Raw genomic sequence first — 25,891 nt, forward strand, 5'->3', positions numbered from 1 at the left:
ATTTTGAAAATTTCCCGAGTCGCAGACGAGGGAAATTTTCTAAAAATATTCATGATCAAAAAAAAATTTCCGGATATTAATTTGACTTCGCGTGGTATTCGGTAAGAAAATTCCACACCAAATTTACATTTGAAAATCCAAAGCTGCATGAACAGATTAATAGCGCGCCATAGCTTTGTCAGCAATTATTTAGGCTTTCAAATTCGTAATTTCTACTCATTGTAGTTGCATGGGAATACCATTTCAAGATATAAAATAGTATATTCTTCAATTTTACATAAGTTTTGAGTAACTACAAGTGAAAGAAAATTATTTTTTGGCGTTTTATTTTAAATTATGTAAACAAATAAAAACCAGTCTGTCAAAAATGTTCTGTTATTGTAAACGTAAAAAAATTTCCACTATAATTCGCTGTTGGGTACCCCACGAGCAAAAAATTTCCGATAAAATACCTCCGTTGCCATGGTGATCTGTCAAAATAACGTATTTTGATTGGTTCAAAATTACAGGTGTGGAATTTTCAAAACTATATAATTTTGTTATTAAAATTATGAGTTCATAGGTTAGTGTCACTGGACAGTCTCCTGCAAGTCTTTTGTAATTTAAAATTTACTTATTGTAATCATTATTACAGATTGTAAATAAATGGAATATCAAAAAAAGTCTTTGAGATTAGTAACACGTTACCTACGGGAACAGTTTTTATGTACGAGGTTGATTTGACCCCTTACCTCCATAAAGTACCGATTTTTACCCATTTTATAACTACGTCGAATAAGCCCCGTATTTTCACGGGTTTCCTCGTGCTTAGTCTGTTTCAACAATGTCTACAAAAAAAATGGACAGTTTATAATTCATAACTTTTACTTTTTTACAAATGTTTGTATTTTTGAGTTTTATTTCCAAAAAAATTAAAAAAAAATGGAAAATTGTGACTTTTTTATTACTATCTAGGATTTGTGAAAAAGAAATATTGTTTGACAGTTTTACAACGAATTTCTACAAAAAATATTCAGTTTTCATTTATTATAACACAACAATTTTCAAAAATACATTACAACCTCTTCGGGGTTATAATATATGCCCTGAACCGCCAGATCAGAAAGTTTCTGACGAGGTCTTTTAGCTATATATTTGAAGAATTAAAAAAATTGATTCCGCCATATACGAAGAACTTTGATGAGGCCAAATAGACCTCGTCCCGCAGGTAACGTGTTAAATAAGATGAATATAATAGCAAATAAAAATAAATTTAAATATACAATTTGATTTTGAGACTCCCGCCTACGTAGTTTTGTCACTTTAAAATATATTTTTTATGCAATACCTAGTTTTTGATATTTATGTACCTGTTTCGTCATTTGATCTACTGTGTGATCTTCTTCTAACAAAATATCTACCCGGAATTCTATTTCGAAATGGATGTCTTAATGTTTGTCTTCCTCGATGAGGTGATTCACCTTTAAATAAGCTTTCGTGGCCTAAAAATAAAAAATTTTAGAACATATTTATATTAATTTGTGACAAATGATGAAGGGTATTCACGTTGACAGGCAAACTGCCCTCACGCCCATAATTTTTTCTTTATTTTATTACGTTTTATGTGATTAAATAAGACTCAGCTTAATTTTAACCTTCCATCCCCTTCCCCCTGCAATCAAGTTAAAAATTTTAAAAAATTTCACACTCATACACGACTACATAAAATAAAAAAATTACACCTGCAACCTTCAGCCATGTCAAAAAGAGTAAGTTTAAAAAATGTCCTTGTGGCATTTTATAATCAACTATTATCATTGGGAAATAAGCCACAATTAAATTTAAAAACTAATTTTATTAACGTTTCGATGCCCAAATCGGATGTCGTTTTCAAAATACAAAATATTACTAAATTAAACAAAAATGTTGTTGCTTGGTAAAAATTCTTCTAATAATTTATTTTATCGCCAACCGTCACTAAAGTCATTCATTATTGTACTCATTTGACGCCATTTGCGGCAGTAAAGTAACACTTTATTGTACTGAAAGAAGAATTTTACTTTACCTGCCGCGATTAATCAAATCAACTGAGATTGAATGTAAGTGGTCGATGGCAGTAATCGATTATTTATTTGAGTGACCTTAAAATTTATTTACTCTAATTATTAAAAATATTGTACAAAATTTACGTTATTATTAATTAAATTTATGTCAGAAAATGAAATTCTGTAGTATTTTGCAATTATATTTATAAAACATAAATCACAACTTTACAGATTTAGTAATTAGGTATACAATATTGATACCTAACAGCAAGCAAGAGCCTTCTGTCATTACTGCCATACCAATTTTTTATTTTGTGTAAAAGTAAAAGAATTCTTAAATATTATAAGTTTCGTAATTCGTATTAATGCGAATATAGTATGAAATTGTGTTTTTGTTAATTCTATTAATATATAGGACGGTGATAGATATGTAGGTACTAATAATTTGTTAGAAAATATATTTATTTAGATTGTCTACTATTCATCACGGCAAATCAACTTCGCTTCGGCAGGCTACACTACACTTCATAAACAATGATGTAACTATTAACGGTATTTTTAATTTTTGGTATTTTACTTTAAGTATTAAAATTAGTATATTATTTAAATATAAATACGATAAAACTGTTTAAAACATATTTATTTCGTTGAAGTCATGGTGATAGAAGTATAACTTCTTTCGTGCGTACAAAGTACGCACACTCTTTTTTCATTAGAAGGGTGTAATTAAGTAGGTGCTAAGTAAGTGTTAATGTTTTTTATGATTGGCGATAAAATTTTGTATGCACCACGTCAGTAAAGACTCTTGATCGAACTCGTCTGTTATTCGCCTTGCTCGCTACGCTCGCTCGGCTCATAATATCAGACTCGTGCGATAAAGGGTCACTTTACTGACTTGGTACATAAATAACTATAATCTGACTCATTTATATCGTCAATTCAGACATATTATAAAATATTATATTATACATTTTAAAGTAGAAGACTTTGTGATCTGTCTTTAAAAAGACAATCAAATGCAACGGTGACAGTAAAATTCTCGTGTTAGAGATTCCATAGTAAATCATCCTCAAATTAGGGGTGTGCCGCTCGCCTAATATGTGTGAATTGAATCCCACCGAAAATAAAAAAAAATAAAAACGAAAAAATTATGTTTGTTGTATGGGAGGGGGTAGGGTGGAGGGTTAAAATTGCACATTGCCTTGTTTTTAATTCACATAGAACGTAAAGAATAAAAAATTTAAATATAAAAGTGAGATATTTTGCCAATCTTAACCCGGCAATGGTCGCTATATGAGATTTTCTCTCACGCTTTCAGAAAATGCGCACAAATTTTTTCCTGGGAAATTATACGCGCTACGCACTATAGTTCCTTCTAATCTCCTAACTATCCTCCCTCGACAATCTAGTAGACTTGTCTGTTGAGATAGTGACTCAGTTGACTTAGTATCACCCACAGATCACCTACCTCCTCTAGATTTTTCACGATAACGCTTTGGTTAATTATGAAAAACAGCGCTCCAAGCCGCCTGTCTCGGAACTACTCCAAGCGGGAATTTCAAACTGTAATTTTGGTAGGAAGAAAATGTTAGGTTAAAATATTTTTGTATCGTTGAAAAAAAATAATTTGATTTTAAAATAAGCAAATTATATTTAATTTCAAATATACAAAACACCATTTGGGAAAAAATAAGACATGGCAACGTATTTTTATTTATTTATTTAATACCAGCAAAACCACTTTGTATATATATATTTTTTTACAAATCGTATCTTTACAAATGAAATTATTAATACTTATCTTCCAAATGCTTCTACAAAAGGTTATCTCAAATAATTGAAACATGTGTGCATCTCTACTTGTTGAAGGACTTTCAAATAAAACAAAATATTAATATAATAATTTATACCATGATTCATTTCACGCAAAATAATTTTTATTAATTATAATATATTTTCAGTAGGGGTTACTTACTTGGTGTTACATTCATTTGCTTCCATACACCACTGTGTTACTTGTTCTCTAATAACAAAATACTTTTTGAACTCATCATGCAAAAATGTAAGCTAGGAATTGCTTTTGGATATAATCTATGACTTCATGATACAATGCAAACTGATCTTCAAATCACATTCGTTTTGTTTCAAAAATTGTATTTGAATCCATTTTATCTAAATCAGGATTTTTGTATTATTGCTAACAATCAGATAAAGACAGGGCCGCGCCGTCCACGTGTGCAATGTGTGCGGCGCACACAGGCGCCAGCACTTAAGGGGCGCCACTAGAGTTGTTACAAAAATTTTACGCAGGTCAAAACAACACTTACCCATTTAACGACCTTGCATATCTCAACTTCAAAGGTAGGTAAATTACGTATTGATTTATACAATCTGCATAAACAAGGAAAATCCGGTCCAGCAGAATTTATGCTTTAAAGCCATTGCACAAAAATTTGCTAAAAATGTAAGATGCTTTATGTGATATAACATATTCGGAAGATCTTAATTTAAAATATTAAGCTACTAGATATTTAGGAGATAAAATATCAACATTTACATTCATATGCCCAGTCCACATATTATAGGTATGGTATGAAGTTCTTATAAAAGTTAACTTCGTTAGCAAAGTTTAACAATCAAAAACAATAAATATGCAGCCTACCTTAAATGCTTACAAGAGTTAAAGACGTATTCTCAAAATTTAGCGCCAATGTGTTTTAAATTAATTTATTTATTTTTAATTCTGAGAAAACTAATAGGTGTTTTTGAAAAATTTAAACCTAGAATGAAAGATTGCATTATTACCGAGGGCCGAAAGTCCCTGAAAACTTCTATAATGTTTATTTTATTAGGTTACAGGGGTAAACAAATTTAGTCTGATGTTTAATTTCAAATATCTCAAACTTTTTGATTATTCTAAGGGACTTTCTGCACTCAGTAATGATGTAATCTTCCATTGTGCGTTTAAATTTTTTAAAAATTATTATTAGTTTTCTCAGAATTCGAAAAAAGTGAATGCATTTAAAACATATTGGAGGGAAATTTTGGGCCTACGCCCTTAACCCTCGTAAAGCGGTGCTTAGATTCTTACGTAAACAACGGTGCAGGGTGCATTTGCACCCCATCTGTATATCCATTTTTTATATGTGAACGTCGGGGAAATTGATTTGAAAGATAATTAGGATTTGTTTATTATAGTATGAAACATAATTTTACAAACAAAGTACCCATTTCTATTTAGAGTACACAACGTTGCGGGGTGCATTTGCACCCCATCTGTATATCCATTTTTTTATATGTGAACGTCGGGGAAATTGATTTGAAAGATAATTAGGACTTGTTTATTATAGTATGAAACATAATTTTACAAACAAAGTACCCATTTCTTCTAAAAAAAATTACTATTGTTGCTTGTTGCAAGATAAATACATGAAATTTTTCGCAGAGTGAGCAACACAAAGTTTTTACACATAATACAGTTACGTCGGGACTTTCGGTCTTTTTTCTCTGACATAAGTAACACCGACCTTATTCCGTAGCTCTGTTAGCCCCAAGTGGAACACCAGAAACGTTCAATTCAGGATATGAAATTTTCATCATTTGCACAATACAGTCATTTTTCCAAAAAAATCACGTAAACGTAAAGCGTTTTAGATGCTTCAATGGGTGTAATGTGTGTAGAATTGAATTTAATTCGAATAAAAAATAGACAAAAATAAAAAAAATTTATTAAAAAAGATAGGTGAGAAAAACGAGGTCTGGGGTGCATTTGCACCCCGCACAGCCTCACGAGGGTTAAAACAATTTTTGCTCTAGTTTCGGATAGATAGCAAATTTAATGATGTTATTACTACAGCGAGTGAAACTGCAGAGAAACTGGATGTGGAGCCCAGTTTTCAACCAGACACACAGTTTGGCGTCGGAAAAAAAGCAAACAGTTCGATGACCTATCCTAAAATGTCATACAAAGTTTATTTCTTTTATTGTGTTCTCAACCAATCATTAATTTCAGTAAATGAAAGATTTTCCATATTGGAAAATCCTGTTGATTATTTCAAATTTTTATATACTTAGTTTAAACGACAGTACAGAACACTGATAATTAAAATTTTTGTGTAGAAATTTGTAAAAAAAATGAGATAATAGGGGGAGACGATTTAATTGAAGAAATTATACAGCTTCAGCCTTTGTTAAAAGAATTAAATATTGTTTGTAAAATTTTAAAATATATTTTTATAGAGTCGTCAGTATTAAATCAAAGTGATATTCACCATATTATAAACAGATTTTTCAAACTTACGACGCGAAAAGTTAATTTTTTATAAAAGAACTAAGTACAATTTCATGTTTCCTACCTACCTATATCTTTAGTTTTTTATGCTGTTATGCCAAAGATATATTTTTACTTAATTATTTTAACTTACTTTATTTTCCTGTTGCATGTGTAAGAATTTTTAGTTATTTTTTTTTGGATACAATAAAAATTTGTTCATTTTGGGCGCCATTAAAAATGTTTTGCACACAGGCGCTACCACGTGCTGGCGCAGCACTGGATAAACATTACTGACATAAAGGCATACTGACAATGATGACAATTGACACATTATAATGACACTCAGACTCAGTGATATAGAAGAAATCTTCACTCCAGTGCATAGCGACATCTGAAAAAATGAATCGGTACTCCAAATGACATTTAGTTTAGGATGACCTTGAGATACCTGCGTGAAACATCTATACGCTCTGAGCTTCGCTGGTGTCACTCCTGGCGGATTACTAATTCAACTTTCACCGGTAATTTTTAAATTTATTATTTAATTGTTATCGCTTAATATTTACAACGCTAAAAAGTAATTAAATTGTAATCGATTTTTTTAAGATTTTGCTAATCATTTTGACGTTCTATTGATAAAATATGAATTTCTTACTTCGGATACTTTCACAATTATCGTGAAGATGGCGCTAAGATTTTTAGCTTAAATTATAATTACATATTACGGAACATTAAAAAAACTTAAATTCAGTACTATAAACGTAAGTATATTTAAGGTAAAAATATATACCACAGCTTTGACCAACTAATATTTTTTATAATTAATGTTTTTAGTTTTAATTTTAAATTAATCACTTTGACATTTATGTCAAATTTCCGGTAAACGTTTACAGACTTGCCACTACTGGCGCTCGCGAATTTGTAAATATCCCCTCTACGTACGAGGTCACAGCGTATAGAGTTAAGTGATCTGTGGTATCACCAGATTGTTGAGTCAGTGCGCTCCATGTGAGCTATTCTCTCATCGCGCGACCACCGGCGCCACCAACTGTGTATAAAAATAAATTTTATTTTTCCACTTAAAACCTGAAATAATATCCTTTTATAATGTAATAAAAGGCGCAATGGATGTGGTCGATGAAATGAAAACCCTATTCTGTTTCACGGGTTAGTTGTAGATGGCCACTTACCATACATTTTTCAATGTTAAATATTGGCGGTATCAATAGTCACATTGTATATAAAGATAATAATGATAAAACAGAAGAACGTCGTGTCTTTTCAAAGGAATTGGCTTTATCATTGATGAAACTTCATCTTATAAATCGTTCGACAATTCCAAACTTAACTTTAAGCCTTCGGAATTCTATTGCAACAATGGCCAAAATAACATTACCGAACTCGTCACAACCTGAACCATCGGATATTCAGTTTTGTTATTTTGCCCTCGCTGCAACAATGAAAAAGTAGAAAAATTGTAATTCTTGTCATCAACCAATTTGTCCAGAGCATTCTTGTTACTGATCAGACCATAAGGCCTAATATAACAAGAAGATTCTTGTTATACTTGTGTAAAGTGCGGTGCCGTAAATGATTAAGTTACGGAGATTCATTAATATTGGTTTAATTCCGATCATTTTTTGTATCTTATATTATTATGTATATTATGTAATATTATTATGTTCCTATTATTAGTTAATAATAAAAAACAATTAAAATGTGTTTTAAAAATTTTATTTTGTAAAAAAAAGGCAAAAGTTAGATATGTGAGAGAGAATCTAACGCGCGACCACTCGCGTAAAAACCTACCTAGCAACCAATGCCGGGTTAACGGGGATAACCCTTTGGATTAGTTGTTCATGACGTTTTAAAATTGTAACTATTAAAAAAATTGACGCAACAAAATAAATCTGTGGTATAATACCATATAACCCTTGTATGTGTTACGAGATATAACTACCCAATTATGTTATATAATTCCATACGTGAGAATATTTTCATATTTATGATGATTTACTGTGTTGCAGCCGTAATTATCAACAAAATCGTTTACCTTGGACAGCAATTGAATTGTAACGTAGAAAGCGACAGCGAAATTACATCTAGGATATAGCAGACCAGAGCCACTTTTAGAAGGATGTCGAAGGTGTTATATAACAGAAACCTAAAATTGGCATTGAGGATCTGCCTACTTCGCTGCTACGTGTTCTCGGTCTTATTTTATGGTGTAGAGTCCTTGACTGTGAATAAAAACGATTTAAATCGCCTGGAGGCTTTCGAAACGTGGTGCTATAGAAGAATTTTAAAAGTTTCTTGGGTGGAGAAATTCGAAACTCCACAATACTAGAACGTCTTATCAAGACGACTGAGATTATAAAAACCATCAAGCAGAGAAAGCTGGAGTATTTCGGACATGTAATGAGAGGTCCCAAATATAGGTTGCTGCAAAATACTATGCAAGGAAAAATAGTAGGCAACCGCAGTCCAGGACGAAGAAGAACCTCATGGTTGAAGAACTTGTCAGATTTGTATTGTGTTGATACAAGCATGCTATTTAGGGTGGCAGTGAATAAAATTAAGATAGCTATGATGGTAACCAACATTATCCCTTTCAGTCCTGAATTTTTTTTTAGTGAAAATGAAGTTTCCCTTTAAATAAATATGATATATGGTATCTAGAAGAGGTGTAAAAAATGCAGAAAAAAAAATTCATTGTTTGAATCTGTCATAAATGACATGTCACGTTCGTGCACTCTGGGCTTATGTTCTATGAATGCGGGATCGTAAGTGTATGAAAAAATTCATTTTTATTAAACGTAAAACACCATTAGGGCCAAATAAAAATTATTTTTATAATTGTTTAATATGCTATTACATACTAACTAAAATAGAACAAACATTTTTTGCTGAAATGTCATGTCTTTCCATTGCGTCTTTGCTGAAGAAGAGCTCGTTGAAGGAACAGGTTCTTCATCCAATACAGGTTCTTCATCTAATACAGTTTCTTCAATATCCTTGTCATCGGTGTTATTATTAAACATCTGAACGTCAAAAGCAACATCATTTTCGCCATCTAAATCTTCTCTTTCGGACTAGTTACCATCATTTAACACCTCTAGAGCCAAATCGTGGGTGAGAGGCACACCTGTAATAATTAGAAAAACTACTTTTATCATTAAAATATAGAAAAATTAATAAAAAGTCAAACCAATAAATATTTAGTATTTTAATTTCCTGCTTTGAAAATTGAATGTATGACGGCAACTCACTATCGTGATATGCAAATTTTACGGGACAAGATCTCTACAAACAAACCAATAATTTATTAAATCTTGTTTATTATCTTGAAGTTGAAACTTTATCTATACCACAACCCCGTTACAATAACATAAACACTTATAAAAAACAAGATATCTTTTACTTACCTTTATCGGTTTTGTCGTCAAAATACACAGCCTTCTTTATAGGATATTCTATTGCAAACTAAGCGCGAATTCGTTAAATAATTTCAGTTACTCTGATAATACACGATAGACACAACATATTGATATCATCTTTCCTAGTAAAAATATGTTTATTTTGATATCGATACCCACATAAACATGAGCTCACGATCGTGTGAGCCGGTCACGAAAGGGTTATGAAAGGACATGTACATGATGGTAGGGGAGCAAAGTATGCTAAATGTGCAGTCACTCGAGCGCTTTGGTGACCTATTGGGTTGTGAAGAATAGGTCCTAAAACCAAAAAAAGTTAAGTAAAGTTTTCCATTTTAGTGGGCGCTTGCCATTTTTTAATTTAATTTTCCATTTTCAACAATGGTTTTTTCCGATTATAACGCCATCTATCCATAATTCCAAAAATTGTTTCGAATAAAAGTTACTTATTTTTACGTAAGGAATCCAAATAGGCAATAAAAAATGAGGGCCCCTATTTAAGATTTTAAAGTAACCCCCACCCCACCTCAGCGGGGGGTCGTGTTTGGTGCCATTCGATAGATTCTTAAAAAATATTGAACAAGTGTATTTTACAGTTTTTCGATCTGATGTTCCTTTCGCGAAATATCGCGGGATTCGTATTTAAAATATTAAATTTACCCCCACCCCTCTCCGTGGGAAGTCGTGTTTGGTATCATTCGATAGATTTTTAAAAAATATTGAGCACATATTTTTTAGTTTTTCGATCTGTCATTTATTTCGCGAAATATTCGCTTTTTTCTTGTGAAACTTTGGGACTCACCCATTTCCTTACGCCCCGCCCAAATCGTCAGATTTTTAAAATATACACTCTTTTACATGTACTTAATTTACCTTATCTTAATCTGACAATTTCGAGTTTTTTTAAGGATATATTTTTTATTTCGGGCCCCCCTTAACGAACTCCCCTGTGTTAAGAGCCAATATATGGTAGAGGTACATCTGCAGGGTACCAGGTTTCTCTCCATATGATAATCTGAATCTGACGCGCTCGAGTAACTGCAAAAATCCCCGCTTGGGCTCCCCTACCATGATAAAGAAGCCGCAAAATAATGTCATGGGTATTAAACATTGAAAGATGGAAAATTGAATCAGTGAGTATGGATATTTGTGTAGCATAAATGGTTGAAAAACGTAAAATGCGAATATTTGTTTTTTTATGTTTTTTTTTCCAGTTATTGCTATCTTGCAACAAGGGTGACAAATTTTAAAATTTTTAGCCAATCCTATATTGTAGAAAATTTATTTACGCAACTTTAATATTCACACAACTTTTCTCGGAAATCAATACTTTTAAAGTTATAATAGAAAAACAAAGAAAAAATCGAATTTTTCCTTCATTTTTTGACATTTTGATTATTTAAACAATGTTATTTGAACAACGGATCTTTTTGAGTGGGACGATAACTCAAATATTATTATATAAGTTATTTTCAGGCAATGTCTGCAAAAAAATATGAGTCACATCTCAACGTCCAAATGTACTAATATTTTTACAGATCCGCCCTGGTCAATAGATAAAACATACTACTTGTACAAAGGTTACTGTAATTTCTTAGTTTTGGATTAAGAAATTATTCTACTGAATAATATGGTCTTCCAGATAGGTATAGGCAATTGATTATGTATTTTAGAAAGGAACTGCAACGTTAATGGGGTTTTATTGTTTCATATAGCCAATGGACCTCTAAATATGAAAAAACCGCTGAGTGCTACTTTTTAAAGGGTGCGTTTTTGGGAAAGGGGTAAATTAGTCCCTAGGCCCAGGGCGAATTAGGGTGAGTTCTATGCATTTTTGGTGCAAACACGTATACAGTAAAATTGTTCCAGGTTAAATTTACCATCGAAATATCACATTTTAAAGTCAAAGGTATCTTTTTTTACAAAAATATATTCAAAACAAAAAAAAGCAAGAAAAAAACACGAAAGCTAGCAATTTTGTTTTTTGCTCCATAACTTTTTTCTACGGGGATATAGATGTAGGCATTGCTCCACAGAAAAAGAACCTCCATCCTCCCTCTTTAAAATGGCGTTTGGAAGAAGTCTCTACGATTTACAGTGTCCAAGATATGATTTTTTAAAATTTTCAACCCACAGAGGTTTTGGGCCATTTTCCTTGTTACTTTGCAAACATTTTTCTGCAATTTTTTTATACGCAGCTTTAGGTTATGCAATGCAATGTTACATTTAATAAGAATAAAAGTCCAACCGTTAAAATGGTCTATTGTAGAAGGTCGTATGCCTATTTATAAGCAAGAGAGGGTTTTTCAAAGTTTCTATACTTTTAATGATTTTTGATATATTATTTTATAATTATTTTTAAATTTTTCATTACACCTTTTTTTGTATTGTATAATTAGGAATATACATTGTTCAATAAAAAAGAAAGCTTATTCTTTGAAGCTTATTCTTATACTTTGCTTTAAAATGGTGTATTGTAAAAAATTCTAGGTCTATCTTTAAAGAAGATATGCTTTTTCAAAATGTGACATATACACATGCAATAGGTCCCACTAAGTTGGAACCATATGAAAAACTTTTTTATTATTAACTTGAAAAAAATTATACTATATAAAATGCTCTGCATAGCCTAAAACCTAAGATGCAATCATCAGATATAAAATTTTATCAATAGTGTACGAGGTATGTTCAAAATATTAATTAAGCCCAAGAGTAAAGTACTTTTATATTTCACAATATCGAAAAATATTATTAAAAAAAGTGATTTAGAATTAAAAATTATGTTATAATATGTAATTATATCCTTCTAATTGAAAAAACGAAAAATAATTTCAATTTTTCTCAAATTACGGATACCCTTGTATATCATACTGATATCTTGTTTAAAAATAGTCCCAGAATTTTTTGCAATACACCATTTTAAAATAAAGAAAATAAGCTTTTTATTTCACAATATATATTCCTAAATGTACAAGAAAAGAGTCATAAAAAGGAATTTAAAAAATAATCCCAAAAAATATCAAAAATCATTAAAAGTATAAAACTTTGCAAAAACATTTGCTTAAAAGTAGTCGTATAACCCCATACAATAGTCCATTTTAAAGGTAACTGACTTTTTTTTCTACTAAATGTACCATTACGTATACCTAAGAATGCGTAGAAAAAAGTTACAGAACAATGTTTGCGAAGTAATGGGGAAAATGGCCCGAAATTGTTGTGAGCGGCGAACTTTGAAAAATCATTTTTCAGAAACTGTAAATTCGACAGTCTTCTCCCAAAATTTATTTTAAAGAGAAAGGATGGAAATTATTTTTCGCTAAAGCAATGTCTATACCTATATCCCTGAGAAGAAAGTTATGGGGCAAAAAACAAAATTGCTTTCTTTCGTGTTTTTTATTGCTTTTCTTTTGTATATATTTTTGTAAAAAAAAATATTTTTGACTTCAAAATGTCATATTTTGATAATAAATTTAACCTGGCACAATTTTCCTGTAGACGTGTTTCTACGAAGAGTTCATAGAACTCAACCTAATTCACCCTGTACCTAGGGACTAATTCACCCCTTTCTCAAAAACGCACAAAATATATAAAGAAGAAGGTGTTAAAATCCTGTGATTTTTGAAGTAGCATCTGCAATGTGTTACTCTTTTGATATAAAACAGATATCTTATTTCTCTTTTTTGTAATTTGAAAATAACATCGGATTGGCAGCTGTAGCAGAACCCCAAATAGGAAGACCATATCGAAGATGCGATTCGAACAAAGAAAAATATGATATTTTGGAAGATACTAAATTGAGTTCCGTCGAAACAGATCTTATAGCGTATCAAGCTGAAGATAGTTTCTTCCTTAACAAATTGATATCAAGGGACAATTTAAGGTTGCAGTTCCAGTCTAAAAAATACCAAGAAATCTTACATAATCACACCTTGTGGAATTTCCACTTTCTCTAATTTTTCTTGTTGAATTTATAAGAAACTGATTGATTTTAGTATAAATAATCCACAAGGGCATAATTAGTAATTGACGATCATCGATTAGAAAAATAGAAAACTACTTACGTAGTATTATAAATAAATTGAATTATTCTGCATGCATGTTTCTAACAGGTGAACATATTTTTGTATGCAAGACCTAGTTTTTGATATTTACCTGTATTTTTATTTTCTGTACTAGATGATCTGCTTTTACTAAAATTTGAAATTGTTTCATCTCCTCGACTTTGACTTGCATCTCGACGTCCACGATGATTTCTAGATCGATTCATGTTAAAAAGATCATGTACTGGCAAAGTAATGAAGAGATAATCAACACCCTGAAAACAAGAAAGCTTAATTTTAACACGTTGGCGGACAATGCGTCAAATGTATAAGCAAGTGTTGTGACATTATATGTAATTTGCAAAGTAGAATAGGGAAAATGCAACGTCTATAGACGTTGTGTCACATTACATCAATCCAAATTAGACGTCTATAGACGTTCTGTCCGTCAACCTGTTAAATACACTGGATAAGTTAGGGCATAAGTTAGGGATATATAAATTTAAGGCGTGCATGATTTGGACGCTAAATTTAAAATTCGTTGCTGAAAAATAAAATTACCTGTTTCTGCATACATGATTTGGACGCTGGGTCTAATTGAAATGTAAATGGAAAGTCAGGTAATAAAATTCTAGAGATTAAGCTTGATAAGGTTTATTTGTCACTTTAAAATAAATACGACATACATTTTACGAAATGGTATCGATCGATACAGTTAGTTTGATACTCATGTATCCTATCTCTAACGAACATAATTTTTTTTTCTACTCTTTGGATCTTTAAGTCTATTACTGTCATGGACACTATTAATTTTAATATAAGTTTCAGTTTGAAAATTTTTTAAAACATCAATAAAATGGAAAATATTTGGATGAGCATGGTAAAAATTATCAAACGCGAGTGGAACGATTCACAAGCATTAGTTGTTAATTCTAAACTCTCACTCATCGTAGCCCACATCTCCGGCGGAAATGTTGCGTGGTCGCCAATGTAGTTGTCCAATACGTAGTCGGAAAACTTTTCAATTTTTGCATCCTTTGGTTGAATAGCCATTAAATCATATATGAAAGATTCTTCGACTTCTGAGGGAGGTAAAAACGGCAGCCCAAAAATATATTTCAGCCATTTAGATATTTCACTGTCTGCCAATTTATATTCCCGAATTAAGCCACAACTGCCGATATTACGATACCAAGCTTGCATAAGATGAAAACGGCACCTTTTAATGTGCACATTTGGAAATTCAAAACGCGCAGCATTGTGGATGGCAATTTCAAAATCGGAGAAAATGATTTTTGGATTGAATTTCAGACCAATTACTTCACATTTGCTTTTCAAAACATTTTGGACGGCCTTTCGGTCAAAGTATCCTTAGCCTTCCTTTTGGCACTGCTACGCACAATCTGTCTATTAAGCGTCTTGATATCACACTCGTGATTATGTTCTAGATTACTTCGGATCACTAACTTTTCTGGCCCTTTCGTGAATATCATCGCTTTACACGACCGTTTTATGCACCTCCAATACGTTTCCCCGATTTTAGTACTTTATCTTGAGAAAAAGTAAAACTGTTCACTTTGAGCAAAATTTTACCACGATTACTTACTAACGTTGAAATTTCCATATTCACTATTAGTTTATATTCCTGTCTAGTACATGAGTTATTGTAAATAGACACAGGTTTATGGATTACAAACAAATTACCAGTTTATTTTTTGCGGGAAACGAAAGTAATTAGTTTCGGTAGTACCGTAAATAAATTATCAATATGTCATCAGATGTTACTATACAGAATGTCTCACCGAATAAATCCTATTCTACCTCTTACTCTACATCAGTGGAATTTATACAACCCGTTGGATGTGCATGATTGGGACGCTAAATTTAAAAGACCCTAAGGAGGAAGACCCAACCCTTCGGTCCTAACTTTACTTTCTGGCAGCGTCCAAAACACGGGTACTTTTAAGACCCTCAGGTACTTTAGCGTCGAAAACATGCCCGCCCTAAATTTATGCTCATTTCCATTGTTGATTTTTTCGTGAAGTACCTAATTAACTTCTTCTTTTCGTGCCATCTCCGCGACAAAGGTTGACAATCAGCATTGCTGTTCTAACTTATGACACTACAGCCCAAAAGAGTTCAGTTGAGCTGCATCCAAACCATTCTTTGAGATTCCTCAGCCAGGACATTTTTCTTCTACCTATGCTGCGCCTTCCCTGAATCTTTCCCTGCATTATTAATTGTAGGAGCACATATCTGTCACTACGTATTATATGACCCAAGTTTTCTTATTTTGATGGAATCCAGTATCTTCCTGCTGTTCTCTATTCTTCTTAGTACTTCTTCATTGGTTATTCTGTCCGTCCAGAAGATTCCTAGCATTCTTCGATATGTCCACATTTCAAATTCTTCTAATCTATTGAAATATTGTTTATTAAGAGTCCATGTCTCCACACCATACAAAAGAACAGAATATACATTGTAACGGTCACTTTCCAAAATTAGCTATATAATTATTTTTTATAATTATTTTCTCTTCGTCTCTAAATTAATTTCTTTAATTTTCGTAAAGGACTACTTACGTGACGTCACATTCTATATACGGAACATATTCTACGCCTCTGTTGGTAAATTTAATTCGTGTTCCGTGGTAGTTGACGTTCTGATCGTTCTGAAAATTTGACAAAGCGATCGTCCGTTACTTGGTTGTGAAGTGTGCTAGAATTCGGTCGACAAACTTTTGGTTCCATAATGGCGGAAGGTTTCATTTCTTAAGCCATTTTTTTGGAAAAATACAGTTCCACTGAAGTAAAAATGGTATTCCGTGGTTTTCCCAGAATCCATCCAGAGTTTCTAGGGGGGCAATAAATGAACAACTGACCTATCCGGTAAATAATTTTTTTTTACATATAAAGGTTAGGTGATATTACATCATTTTTCATTTAAAATATTCTTTCTTAATTTGGTTTCTCTTAATCACTCCACTGTGTGTAATATTTTTTCGGAGAAAATTCTCATAGTCGTAATTTTTTTGGGGTAGTAAAGTTTAAAGTTAGTCCACACCCAATATTTGATAAATTGTGAATAAAAAAATCTAATGCTATGCTCATATCACACAGCCAATATAATTATCTGTAATCTTTTGTTCTCAATATCATACTCTGTATTTAAGTAACATCAAGGTCACACACAATATCTTCTTACATCTGATAAGCCTTGCTAATTGATGTTTTTTATTGCTGTTCATTCTAAAAACCTCTTCTTCATTACTTCTTCTGTTGTTTTTTTATTCACACATGTTCGAGTGTAAAATAAACTAAAACTGGGAATGTTTTTAGCCATTTGGGAGAAATATTAAAACCTACCATGTAAATCCTTCAACCACCTGGAAGGCGTCGACTCCAGCCACGACCACAGCCAAGTCACTGTTGGAAATATGTCTATTTGGGAACAAGCTATGGGACGTTCCAGTCCCATTTTCAGTCATCTGTACACCTTTATCTACAGGAAACATGGTTCAGCACCTCCTCTGGTGCTAATTTTATGGATTTCAGCATCAGTTTTCACCTTGAGGTCGTTCGATGAAGGGATTAGTTTGAGAACATTTAGTGTTGTGCTTTAAGTAACTATTGGTTTTTACGTTGGAGACATTTGGTTTAATGCACTATGTTCTTTTCAGATTTAGTTTACTTTTGTTTTTTTTTTATATGACATATTTGTATATTAAAATATTTGGTTCCCAAACTATTGTAAGTTATCTATGGTAAGTTACTTGTGTGCACAAGGTAATAAGCCTAGATAATTAGGCTTTTATACGTTATTGGTTTGATATTTATTTTGTAATATTACTTGCTTGTTTCCCAAATATTTATTTGTTTATTCGCTTTATTTCATATGTCCGGTTAATTTAGGTCATCGTCTCGGTATTTATCTTAGCTTCATTTTTATAACTTTTATTAATTCATTTGCTTAATTCATCATTGTAGTTTCTCTTTGTCAGGCATGTGCCTATTTATTTATATTACTTTTAATATTTGTCGGTTTTTAATTTAGTTGTACGTAGCAGGCGTACTATAACCATTTGGTGGAAATTTCATGTGAGTTGTACCCTATATATAATATGTAAGTAAGAGGTACTTATGTAATTTTTTAACAGATAACATTATTGTAGTTATCTCAAATATAACTTTGTATAGCTTATGTCATTTTAGAGTCACATGAAATGCACTTGGTGTAACTCAAAGATTGTCAAAAATCTAGTAGTTATTTTTAATAAATATTTACTTATTTTGTATATCATTCATTTTATTATTCCTTTATTTTCACTATTACAGATTTAATATATTTAATATTTGACAGCAGTGTAAGATACCTAGGAGAATGATCGAAAATCATTTTCATGGCGCCCATGATTTGTTAGTTTTATTTATTTTGTTCGTCCTTAGCAATTATTCATATTCATTCATTTTCAGTACATTATTCTTATTTCATTATTTCACCTTTTACTTATCATTACTATCTACTTAGAGCTACTGTTCTTCGACAGGCATGCAAACGAGCCGTATCCATCCTTGAGTGTCAAGTTGTTCTCTTGCATCTCTTGCTAGCCAACTCTATTCCATTTGCCTCTGTCTCTCCATACTTCTACTTCTATCCCTTATTATTCCCTTTCTTCAGTATTACTGCAAAGTAGTATTTTCTCCTACTGCGGTTTTTCCACGTAGAAGCCACTTCACTCTCTTCCTTACACCCCATCTATTTTCATTTTTGTCCCAATAGTTATCTAGTACTTTCTGTTTCTTTACTTCTGTTGGTGTATATCCTTCTCTTTATTTTCACTCCAACAGAAGTTTTCTTTGATTTGTTTCAACATAACACTTTAGTAGGTACTCGTTTTTTAAGATTTAGGCTGAGGTCTCTACTACATAATATTTGTTTCATATTATTGAATGCACTTCTAGCCTTTTTCATTATAATTCTGATTTCTTTAAGTAATGAGCGGATTCCGCTATTTTTTTATCATTTTTGATTTTTTTTTAGTATAAACACAGTTATAAAGGTTTACTAAAACTTCTTTTTTGTAGTTATACCGGGTGGAAGAAAAGGAATGTTTTTCTTATATTAAGTTTGAGATAACCCCCTCTGTGGCTCAGTGGTAAGAGCGCCTCACCTTTGGATCGAAAGTTCCGAATGGTAGTGAGTTTGAATCTCACCAGGGTCAGAAATTTTTTCATTTATTATAAATTAATAAATGAAAACAATTTCTGTCCTTGTGGGATCGGTATTCACCGGAGGGACCGCAGACGTTCGGATACAATTAGCGTCTCTTTCCAAAGACTATGACGTCGACTTTGCAAAGTAACAAGACATTTACTCAACACACACACACACTACACATTACACCTGAGTTACCGATAAGTTATACAATTACGTGGCAAAAGGTTCTAGTTCTAAACCAAGGCCAGAATCAGAGAAAAAAAAGTTTGAGATATCCTATATGGAGGACGACGTGCAAATGTGAGTATACATCGAAATCGTATTGTAGTTTTATGCTTTGTGAACATTTTGTTTTTTGAATGTCTCTGATGTCTTTAGAAACAAAGAAAATAGTTGGTTTTATTCTTTAACATGTGTTTCAACTGAAATAAAACTCAATTAACAATCAAAAATAACAGCTAACAAAACTGTAAAAAGAGAAAAGCATATAACGTAAACAGTTGTTACCGACACCTATAAGTTGTCGACCAGGTAAGCGGTATGCACAGCGCAACATAAGAGAGACGAGATTGTTTAATGGAGGCTCTGTGATGTTTTTTGGTGGAGTTTCCTTGAGAATAAGTACGGATTTGGTGTCTACGTGGAGGCTCTTTAAATAGCGAGAAGTATATTCCATAGGTTTTTTCTTTAACAACTCTGTTTCTTTCGCGATATATATAAGAAATAATTTCATCTTAGTGGTATGATAAGACATGGCTTCCTCACGTATCGTATGTCGTTAGTTAAAATATACATTAAAGAATAAAACCGTCTAGTGTCTTAATTATTAACACTAGAAAGTCGGAGGGGCTAATTTGGTCCCTGTTGTGATTTGAAGTAATTATAGTTTTTTTATTTGAGGCAATAATAATTTCATATTTTATGACTTTTAATATTTTGATACAAAGCCTTATTTTACACAAAAAAATTTTGCTTACTAAATGTATTAAATGATTTTTCTAACAAATCTACCACAGAAGTCTAAAGGTGCCAAATTGGCCCCATGTAGTAAATATGGTTTTCTGGGAAATTCGACGAGTTTTTCTTTCAAATTCCTGTCGGATGGGTAAAATTATATTTATGTATCTTTATTGTAAATTTTTACCCTTATACTGGTTTTGATCATATACGCAATAAAAATACAATTGTTGGTGAACATAATTGAACACAAAGATACAATTTTTGGTGTAGACGACCAAATGACGCGTCTTTATAGTACAAAAGTTACTTCAAGACGATGGCCTATGTACGTGTTTTATAATTTATAATAGTCTTGACTTGGGAGCAATACATATATGGATTATTTATAAAGAACTAACTGGAAGTACAGTCAGTCTTCGTAAGTTTACTCTTCGGCTGTGTGAAGAATTACTGGCTCCATATCTTGCCTCCCGAAATCTGGTACTACACCTAGCAACACCAGCTCTATCAACAACCAGCACTGTTACTATCCAAAAACTAAAAAAATATCAGTTGAAAATATTTTGTCAAGGAAATCATCCTTCGAATCAATGCCAAGGCTGTAACAATGCAGTGTGTGGCAAATGTCAAAAACTGCAAACTGTATGGTGTTCCGAATGTTTTTGATAGGCAGCGAATGTGTTAAACAATGAAACTAAATAATAAAACCAGATTCTATCGTCTAGAGTAGATTTAATATCTTTAAACTGAGTTTTTATTGATTTAAGAACTTCGAGGCCAAAATGATCCCTTCAGGTTTTCTAGGTAGGTATTAGTCCATGTGGTGAGACCGCTCCCGTCTGAAAAAAAAATTTCTGATTCGGTTTCTTTGTGGATTCCTATTCAAAAATGTCCCCTTTAAACAAATCTGAAGGGTGCCGGACGGAATTTTTGGGCAGAAATTGTTTAAACAATTTTTTAACAAATACAAAAGATCATGTTTTTTTGCTCTGGAACATATATTTTTAGATTTTTTGGGTCAGTCTAAACAAGAAAGGTATCTTGTAATTTTTCTCATAAATTGATAGTTTTGGAGTTATAGGCGATTTAAGATCTGAAAAATGCGAAAATACGCATTTTCGAGGCTTAAAAACTCATATTTAAATTAGTATTTTTGAGGTTGCCATATACTTAAATTGAAGACTAAACATTCACCTTCAAGATTCTGAAGAGTGATCGCGTCTAACTTTAATTTATACCGTTGTTTTTTAATGGTTAAATATGCGTGTTTATCCGATTTTTTTGCCGGTGGCGCGCTCCATTTCAAAAATCTCCTATTTTCATCCGAGAAATATTTTTCTAGATTCTTTTAGACATTCTAAATAAAATAAGTTTCTTGACAGTTTTCCCAAAAGTTAACAGTTTTTAAGTTATAGGCGATTGAAAATCCGAAAAATGACAAAAAACGCATTTTCGGATTTTAAATCGCTTATAACTTTAAAACTATTCACTTTTGAGAAAAATGTCAAGAAACTTATATTATTTAGAATGTCCCAGAGAATCTAGAAAAAATATTTTTCGGAGGAAAATAGGAGATTTTTGAAACGGAGCGCGCCGCACCGGCAAAAAAATCGGATAAACACGCATATTTTACAATTAAAAAACAACGGTATAAATTAAAGTTAGACGCGATCACTCTTCAGAATCTGGAAGATGAATATTTAGTCTTCAATTTAAGTATCTGGCAACCTCAAAAATACTAATTTGAATATGAGTTTTTTAAGTCTCGAAAATGCGTATTTTCGCATTTTTCAGATTTTAAATCGCCTATAACTCGAAAACTATCAAATTTTGAGAAAATTTACAAGATACCTTTCTTGTTCAGAATCACTGACAAAACTCAAAAATATATGTTCCGGAGCAAAAAAACGTGATATGTTGTATTTGTTTAAAAAAATTGTTTAAACAATCTCTGTCCAAAAATTCTGCCCGGCACCCTTCAGATTTTTTTAAAGGGGACATTTTTGAATAGGAATCCACAAAGAAACCGAATCAGACATTTTTCCAGACGGGAGCGGTCTCACCACATGGACTATATGCTAAGTCAGACTTTCTAGTGTAAAGATATCAAAGAAATTAAAAAAAAATATATTCACAAAATATGAGTATAATGATATAAGTATGACAAAATATGGTATACCATCCTTTGTATCTTTTCCTCACTAAAAGGTGTGTTCCAAACTTTTGTTTCGGTTAAAACACATGTTAAACTACAAAACCGTCTATTTTCTTTTTTTCTAAAGATATCAGGGGCAATTACAAACAATTAAATGTTCACAAGACATAAGACTGTAATACGATTCCGATTTGTACTCTTAGTTGTACCTCGTCTTCCCTACAGGGTGTCTCAAACTTAACATAAGAAAAACATTTCTTTCTTTCACCCGTTATAAGTACATGAAAGAATTTTGAGTAAACTTTTGCACAACTTAGTAAAACATAGTACATTTTCTCACGGTTTTTGCTAAAAATTTTAAAGAACCGCTTTGATTGAAATAAAATTTGACATAGGCATAGCTAACATCTCAAAGAAAAAAAGTGATGTTGTGCCGATGTGTGTATTTGCCCTGGGGGTTTTCACCCCTTCTCGGGGGTGAAAAATCATACGTTGAAATTAAGTCGGGATTTGATAAACTGACTAATTCTAAGCAACTCTTATTCTATACAGTTTTTTCACTAATTCAATACTTATTGTTATTTGCGAGTGAATATGGTCGTTTAAAAAAAAAAAACAAGTTTTTAGACGATTTTTCTCAAATAATTCAAAAAGTAAGTATTTTATCGAAAAAAGTGGTTAGCAAAAATAAAGCGTCTAAACAAAATGGAAAACATGATGTATGCATGAGGTCTCTAGACCTAGTAGAAACAGAGTTATATTTATGAAAAATAGGTTCATATTCGCCAAATTTCAAATCGAATATTTTAATGTAAAATAACCAAAAATGGAGCCCTTTTGGAAAAACTCATTATTACTTCTTTAAAGTGTTTAAAAATAGCTTTATTTCTGTTTTTATAAATGCGTGTTTGTAAATTGTTTCTAGCGTCAAATGTAAGCAAGTTACGCTCAAAGTAAAGTTGGTTTGATTTGTTTTGTCAAGAAAAAATCTGAAAAATCATCCCCTAATTAGAAACTGATCAGCCGAATGAAATTAATCGTTACCGCTTCACAAGTTGCTTTACTTATGTTGTGTTTATATGATCTGTAAGTTTCATTGATTCAAATGCTTATTTTTGATTTTCATATTTTCATGCTTATTATTGAAAAAATTTGGTTTTAAAGTAAAATTTTTAAAACTTTTAATTTTGAAGAAAAAATCTGTTTTCCATATAACTTAAAAATTATTAGAGATACCAAAACTATCAAACAGCAAAAAAGGTCGGCTTTGCTTTTTTGAATATTTTGTGAACCGATGAAATTTACAGATCAGATAAAAAATGCATACACGAGTAAAGCAACCTCTGAAGTGATAACGATTAAGTTCAGTTGAGATGCTAATTAGGGGGCGATTCTCCCGATTTTTTACAAAAAAAAAGGATAAACTATATTTTGAGCGTAACTTGTTTACTTTTGATACTAGAAAGTTTTTTTATAAAACAAGAATAAAGCTTTTTTAAATACTTTAAAAAAGTTGTAATGAGTTTTCTCCAGTGTTTCATTTTTTGGTTATTTCACGTTAAAATATTCGATTTGGAATTTGACGAATATGAACCTATTTTCATTAGCTATAACTCTGCATCTACTCGATCTAGAGGCCTAATATATACAACATTTGTCTAACATTTTAGAGGCTATATTTTTGCATGTTTTTTTTTCGGCAAAATAATTACTTTTTGAGTTATCTGCGAAAAACCGTCTAAAACGCGGTTATTTTGTTAAAAAGTAACATATTTACTCGCAAATAATTTAAAAAGTATTGACTTGGTAAAAAATAGTTATTTATGATATAAGTGTTAAAAGTACAATTTTAAGGCACGCATGTGAAAGTTTACAGAATGAGCGAAGCGAATTCTGCAATTCACATGAGTACCTTAAAAATGTACTTTTTAACAGGTATATCATACAATATTTTTTCCACAAACGTTATAAATTTATAAAATACAATATTTTTGTTAATTGCTGAAACCATGAAACCTATGACCCGTAAAAGGTAGAACTGGTTGTCTACACTCGAGGGGAATGTCTAAAAATTCTCGGCGAAAATATTATACCGCTACATAATAGTTATTTATGAAATATAAGTGGTAAAAGTACACATTTAAAGCACGCATGTGAAAGTTTGCAGAATGAGCGAACCGAATTCTGCAATTCACATGAGTGCCTTAGAAATGTACTTTTTAACACGTATATCATGCAATATTTTTCTACAAACGTCTTATATATCAGCAATTATAATTTTTTCATTCTCAGTTACAGGACAATATCTACAAAAACTTTTACTTGAACTTGACTGACATTCCATTTTTATAATTTTCTTGACATTACATCAAAACTGCCTATACTGTCAATACGTAAATCATAACAACTATAGAATAACATCTTACTTTTATTGTTGTATACCTATTCTAACAAATTTTAATAGTTTTTTCAAAAACTTGTTAAAAATGCAATAATACAGTTTAAATTAAATTATAAAAAACCTTTTAAACCACCTTTTTCCATTTGCGCAAGTTGAACTATTAATATTAATGTTAATAAATGAAATATAAATATTTTGACGTTTCACAATTTGTCAATTTACTTTTAACTGCATTGCCTTAAAAATTTTAAAGCACTAGTGCCTTAAAGTAGCATTTTTAACGCTCCTATGGAGTGCTAAAAATTGCATTTTTAACACGGTTGTAGAAAAACTCTATTACACAAGAGTTGCTTAAAATTAGTCAGTTTATCCGTTTCCGGACTTATTTTGAATGTACATTTTTTTCACGCCCGAGAAGGGGTAAAACTTACCTCCAGGGTAAAAGCACACATCGGCACAATATCACTTTTTTTCTTTGACTTGTTAGCTATATGTGTATGCCAAATTTCATGTCAATCCAAGTGGTTATTTAAAACTTAGAGGTTTTGTAATATTTTACCGTTAGCGAACTGACGAAAAGATTAAATAAAAATCTAAAATAATTAAAAAATAGTGGAATCCGTTAATCTGTTCACGAAAAAATCAACTATGAAAATGAACATAATTTTCTATATCCGTATGTTTCTTACATAAAATTCCACATAATAGACGGTATTTACTTAATATAAAATTGGAACATGGAAGGCCAAGAGAGTTCGTCTTGACCCCAAATTCAGAGAAAAAAAATGTTCGTAAAATATAGGGAATTTTTTTTATTACAAAATATGAGGGTGTCTGTATATTAACGGTGTATATTAAAGTCAAATAAAAAAATAATGAGTTTAAAACTGAAAATATTTCTGAATTTATTAAATAAAAACATTCAGTGGGGTCAAAATTTACCCCCTTGGTCATCCGAAGGTTAATGAAATTAATGATTTAAAAGTTCAATTTAAAATCAATAGATTGTTGTATCATTTGTCTACTACATATAATTAATTCTTTTTAAAAAGTGTTGTTTGATGTTGTAGTTATATGCATTTTGATTTCAACTATTAATATGGCGTTTATATTTTTTAATAAACACCAACTCCAGATTACGCTGATATCTATTAACAATAATCTCAAGTATTATTAGATAAACCAATATCGAGATTATACTAAACACTATTTCTACTAGCTAAAACATTCAAAGTATTTATGATTTCAGTGTAATCTCATTTTATATTTTTTGATATCATCATAATAGTCATTGGTAGAATTCTAGCAGTTGTGTAGAAGAAAAAACACCTTCGTGCTGTTTGGACATATTTTCTCGGAATAAGTCTGAGTTTTTGCGTTGGCA

At 31.4% G+C, this 25,891-nt stretch overlaps 2 protein-coding genes across 4 annotated transcripts in view; one reads left to right on the forward strand and one right to left on the reverse strand.

Annotated features, from left to right (window-relative positions):
• The window catches only part of LOC114331900 (orexin/Hypocretin receptor type 1-like), a 1,700,655-nt gene that overhangs the window by 975,973 nt on the left and 698,791 nt on the right, over window positions 1-25,891 (forward strand). The window lies entirely within an intron of this gene.
• The window catches only part of LOC114331896 (uncharacterized), an 86,408-nt gene that overhangs the window by 58,380 nt on the left and 2,137 nt on the right, over window positions 1-25,891 (reverse strand). For 2 of the 3 annotated variants that reach the window (XM_028281584.2, XM_028281586.2), the window contains exons 2-3: window positions 13,887-14,049; window positions 1,350-1,481 (exon numbers count right to left, since the gene is read on the reverse strand). In XM_028281584.2, the coding sequence (XP_028137385.1) occupies window positions 1,350-1,481; window positions 13,887-14,001 (247 nt within the window). In that variant the 5' untranslated portion in view covers window positions 14,002-14,049. The remainder of the gene's footprint in view (window positions 1-1,349; window positions 1,482-13,886; window positions 14,050-25,891) is intronic. The other variant, XM_028281585.2, reaches the window with a different exon arrangement.

This window comes from Diabrotica virgifera, chromosome 8 (assembly GCF_917563875.1).
Source record: "Diabrotica virgifera virgifera chromosome 8, PGI_DIABVI_V3a".
Classification (NCBI taxonomy): Eukaryota; Metazoa; Arthropoda; class Insecta; order Coleoptera; family Chrysomelidae; genus Diabrotica; species Diabrotica virgifera.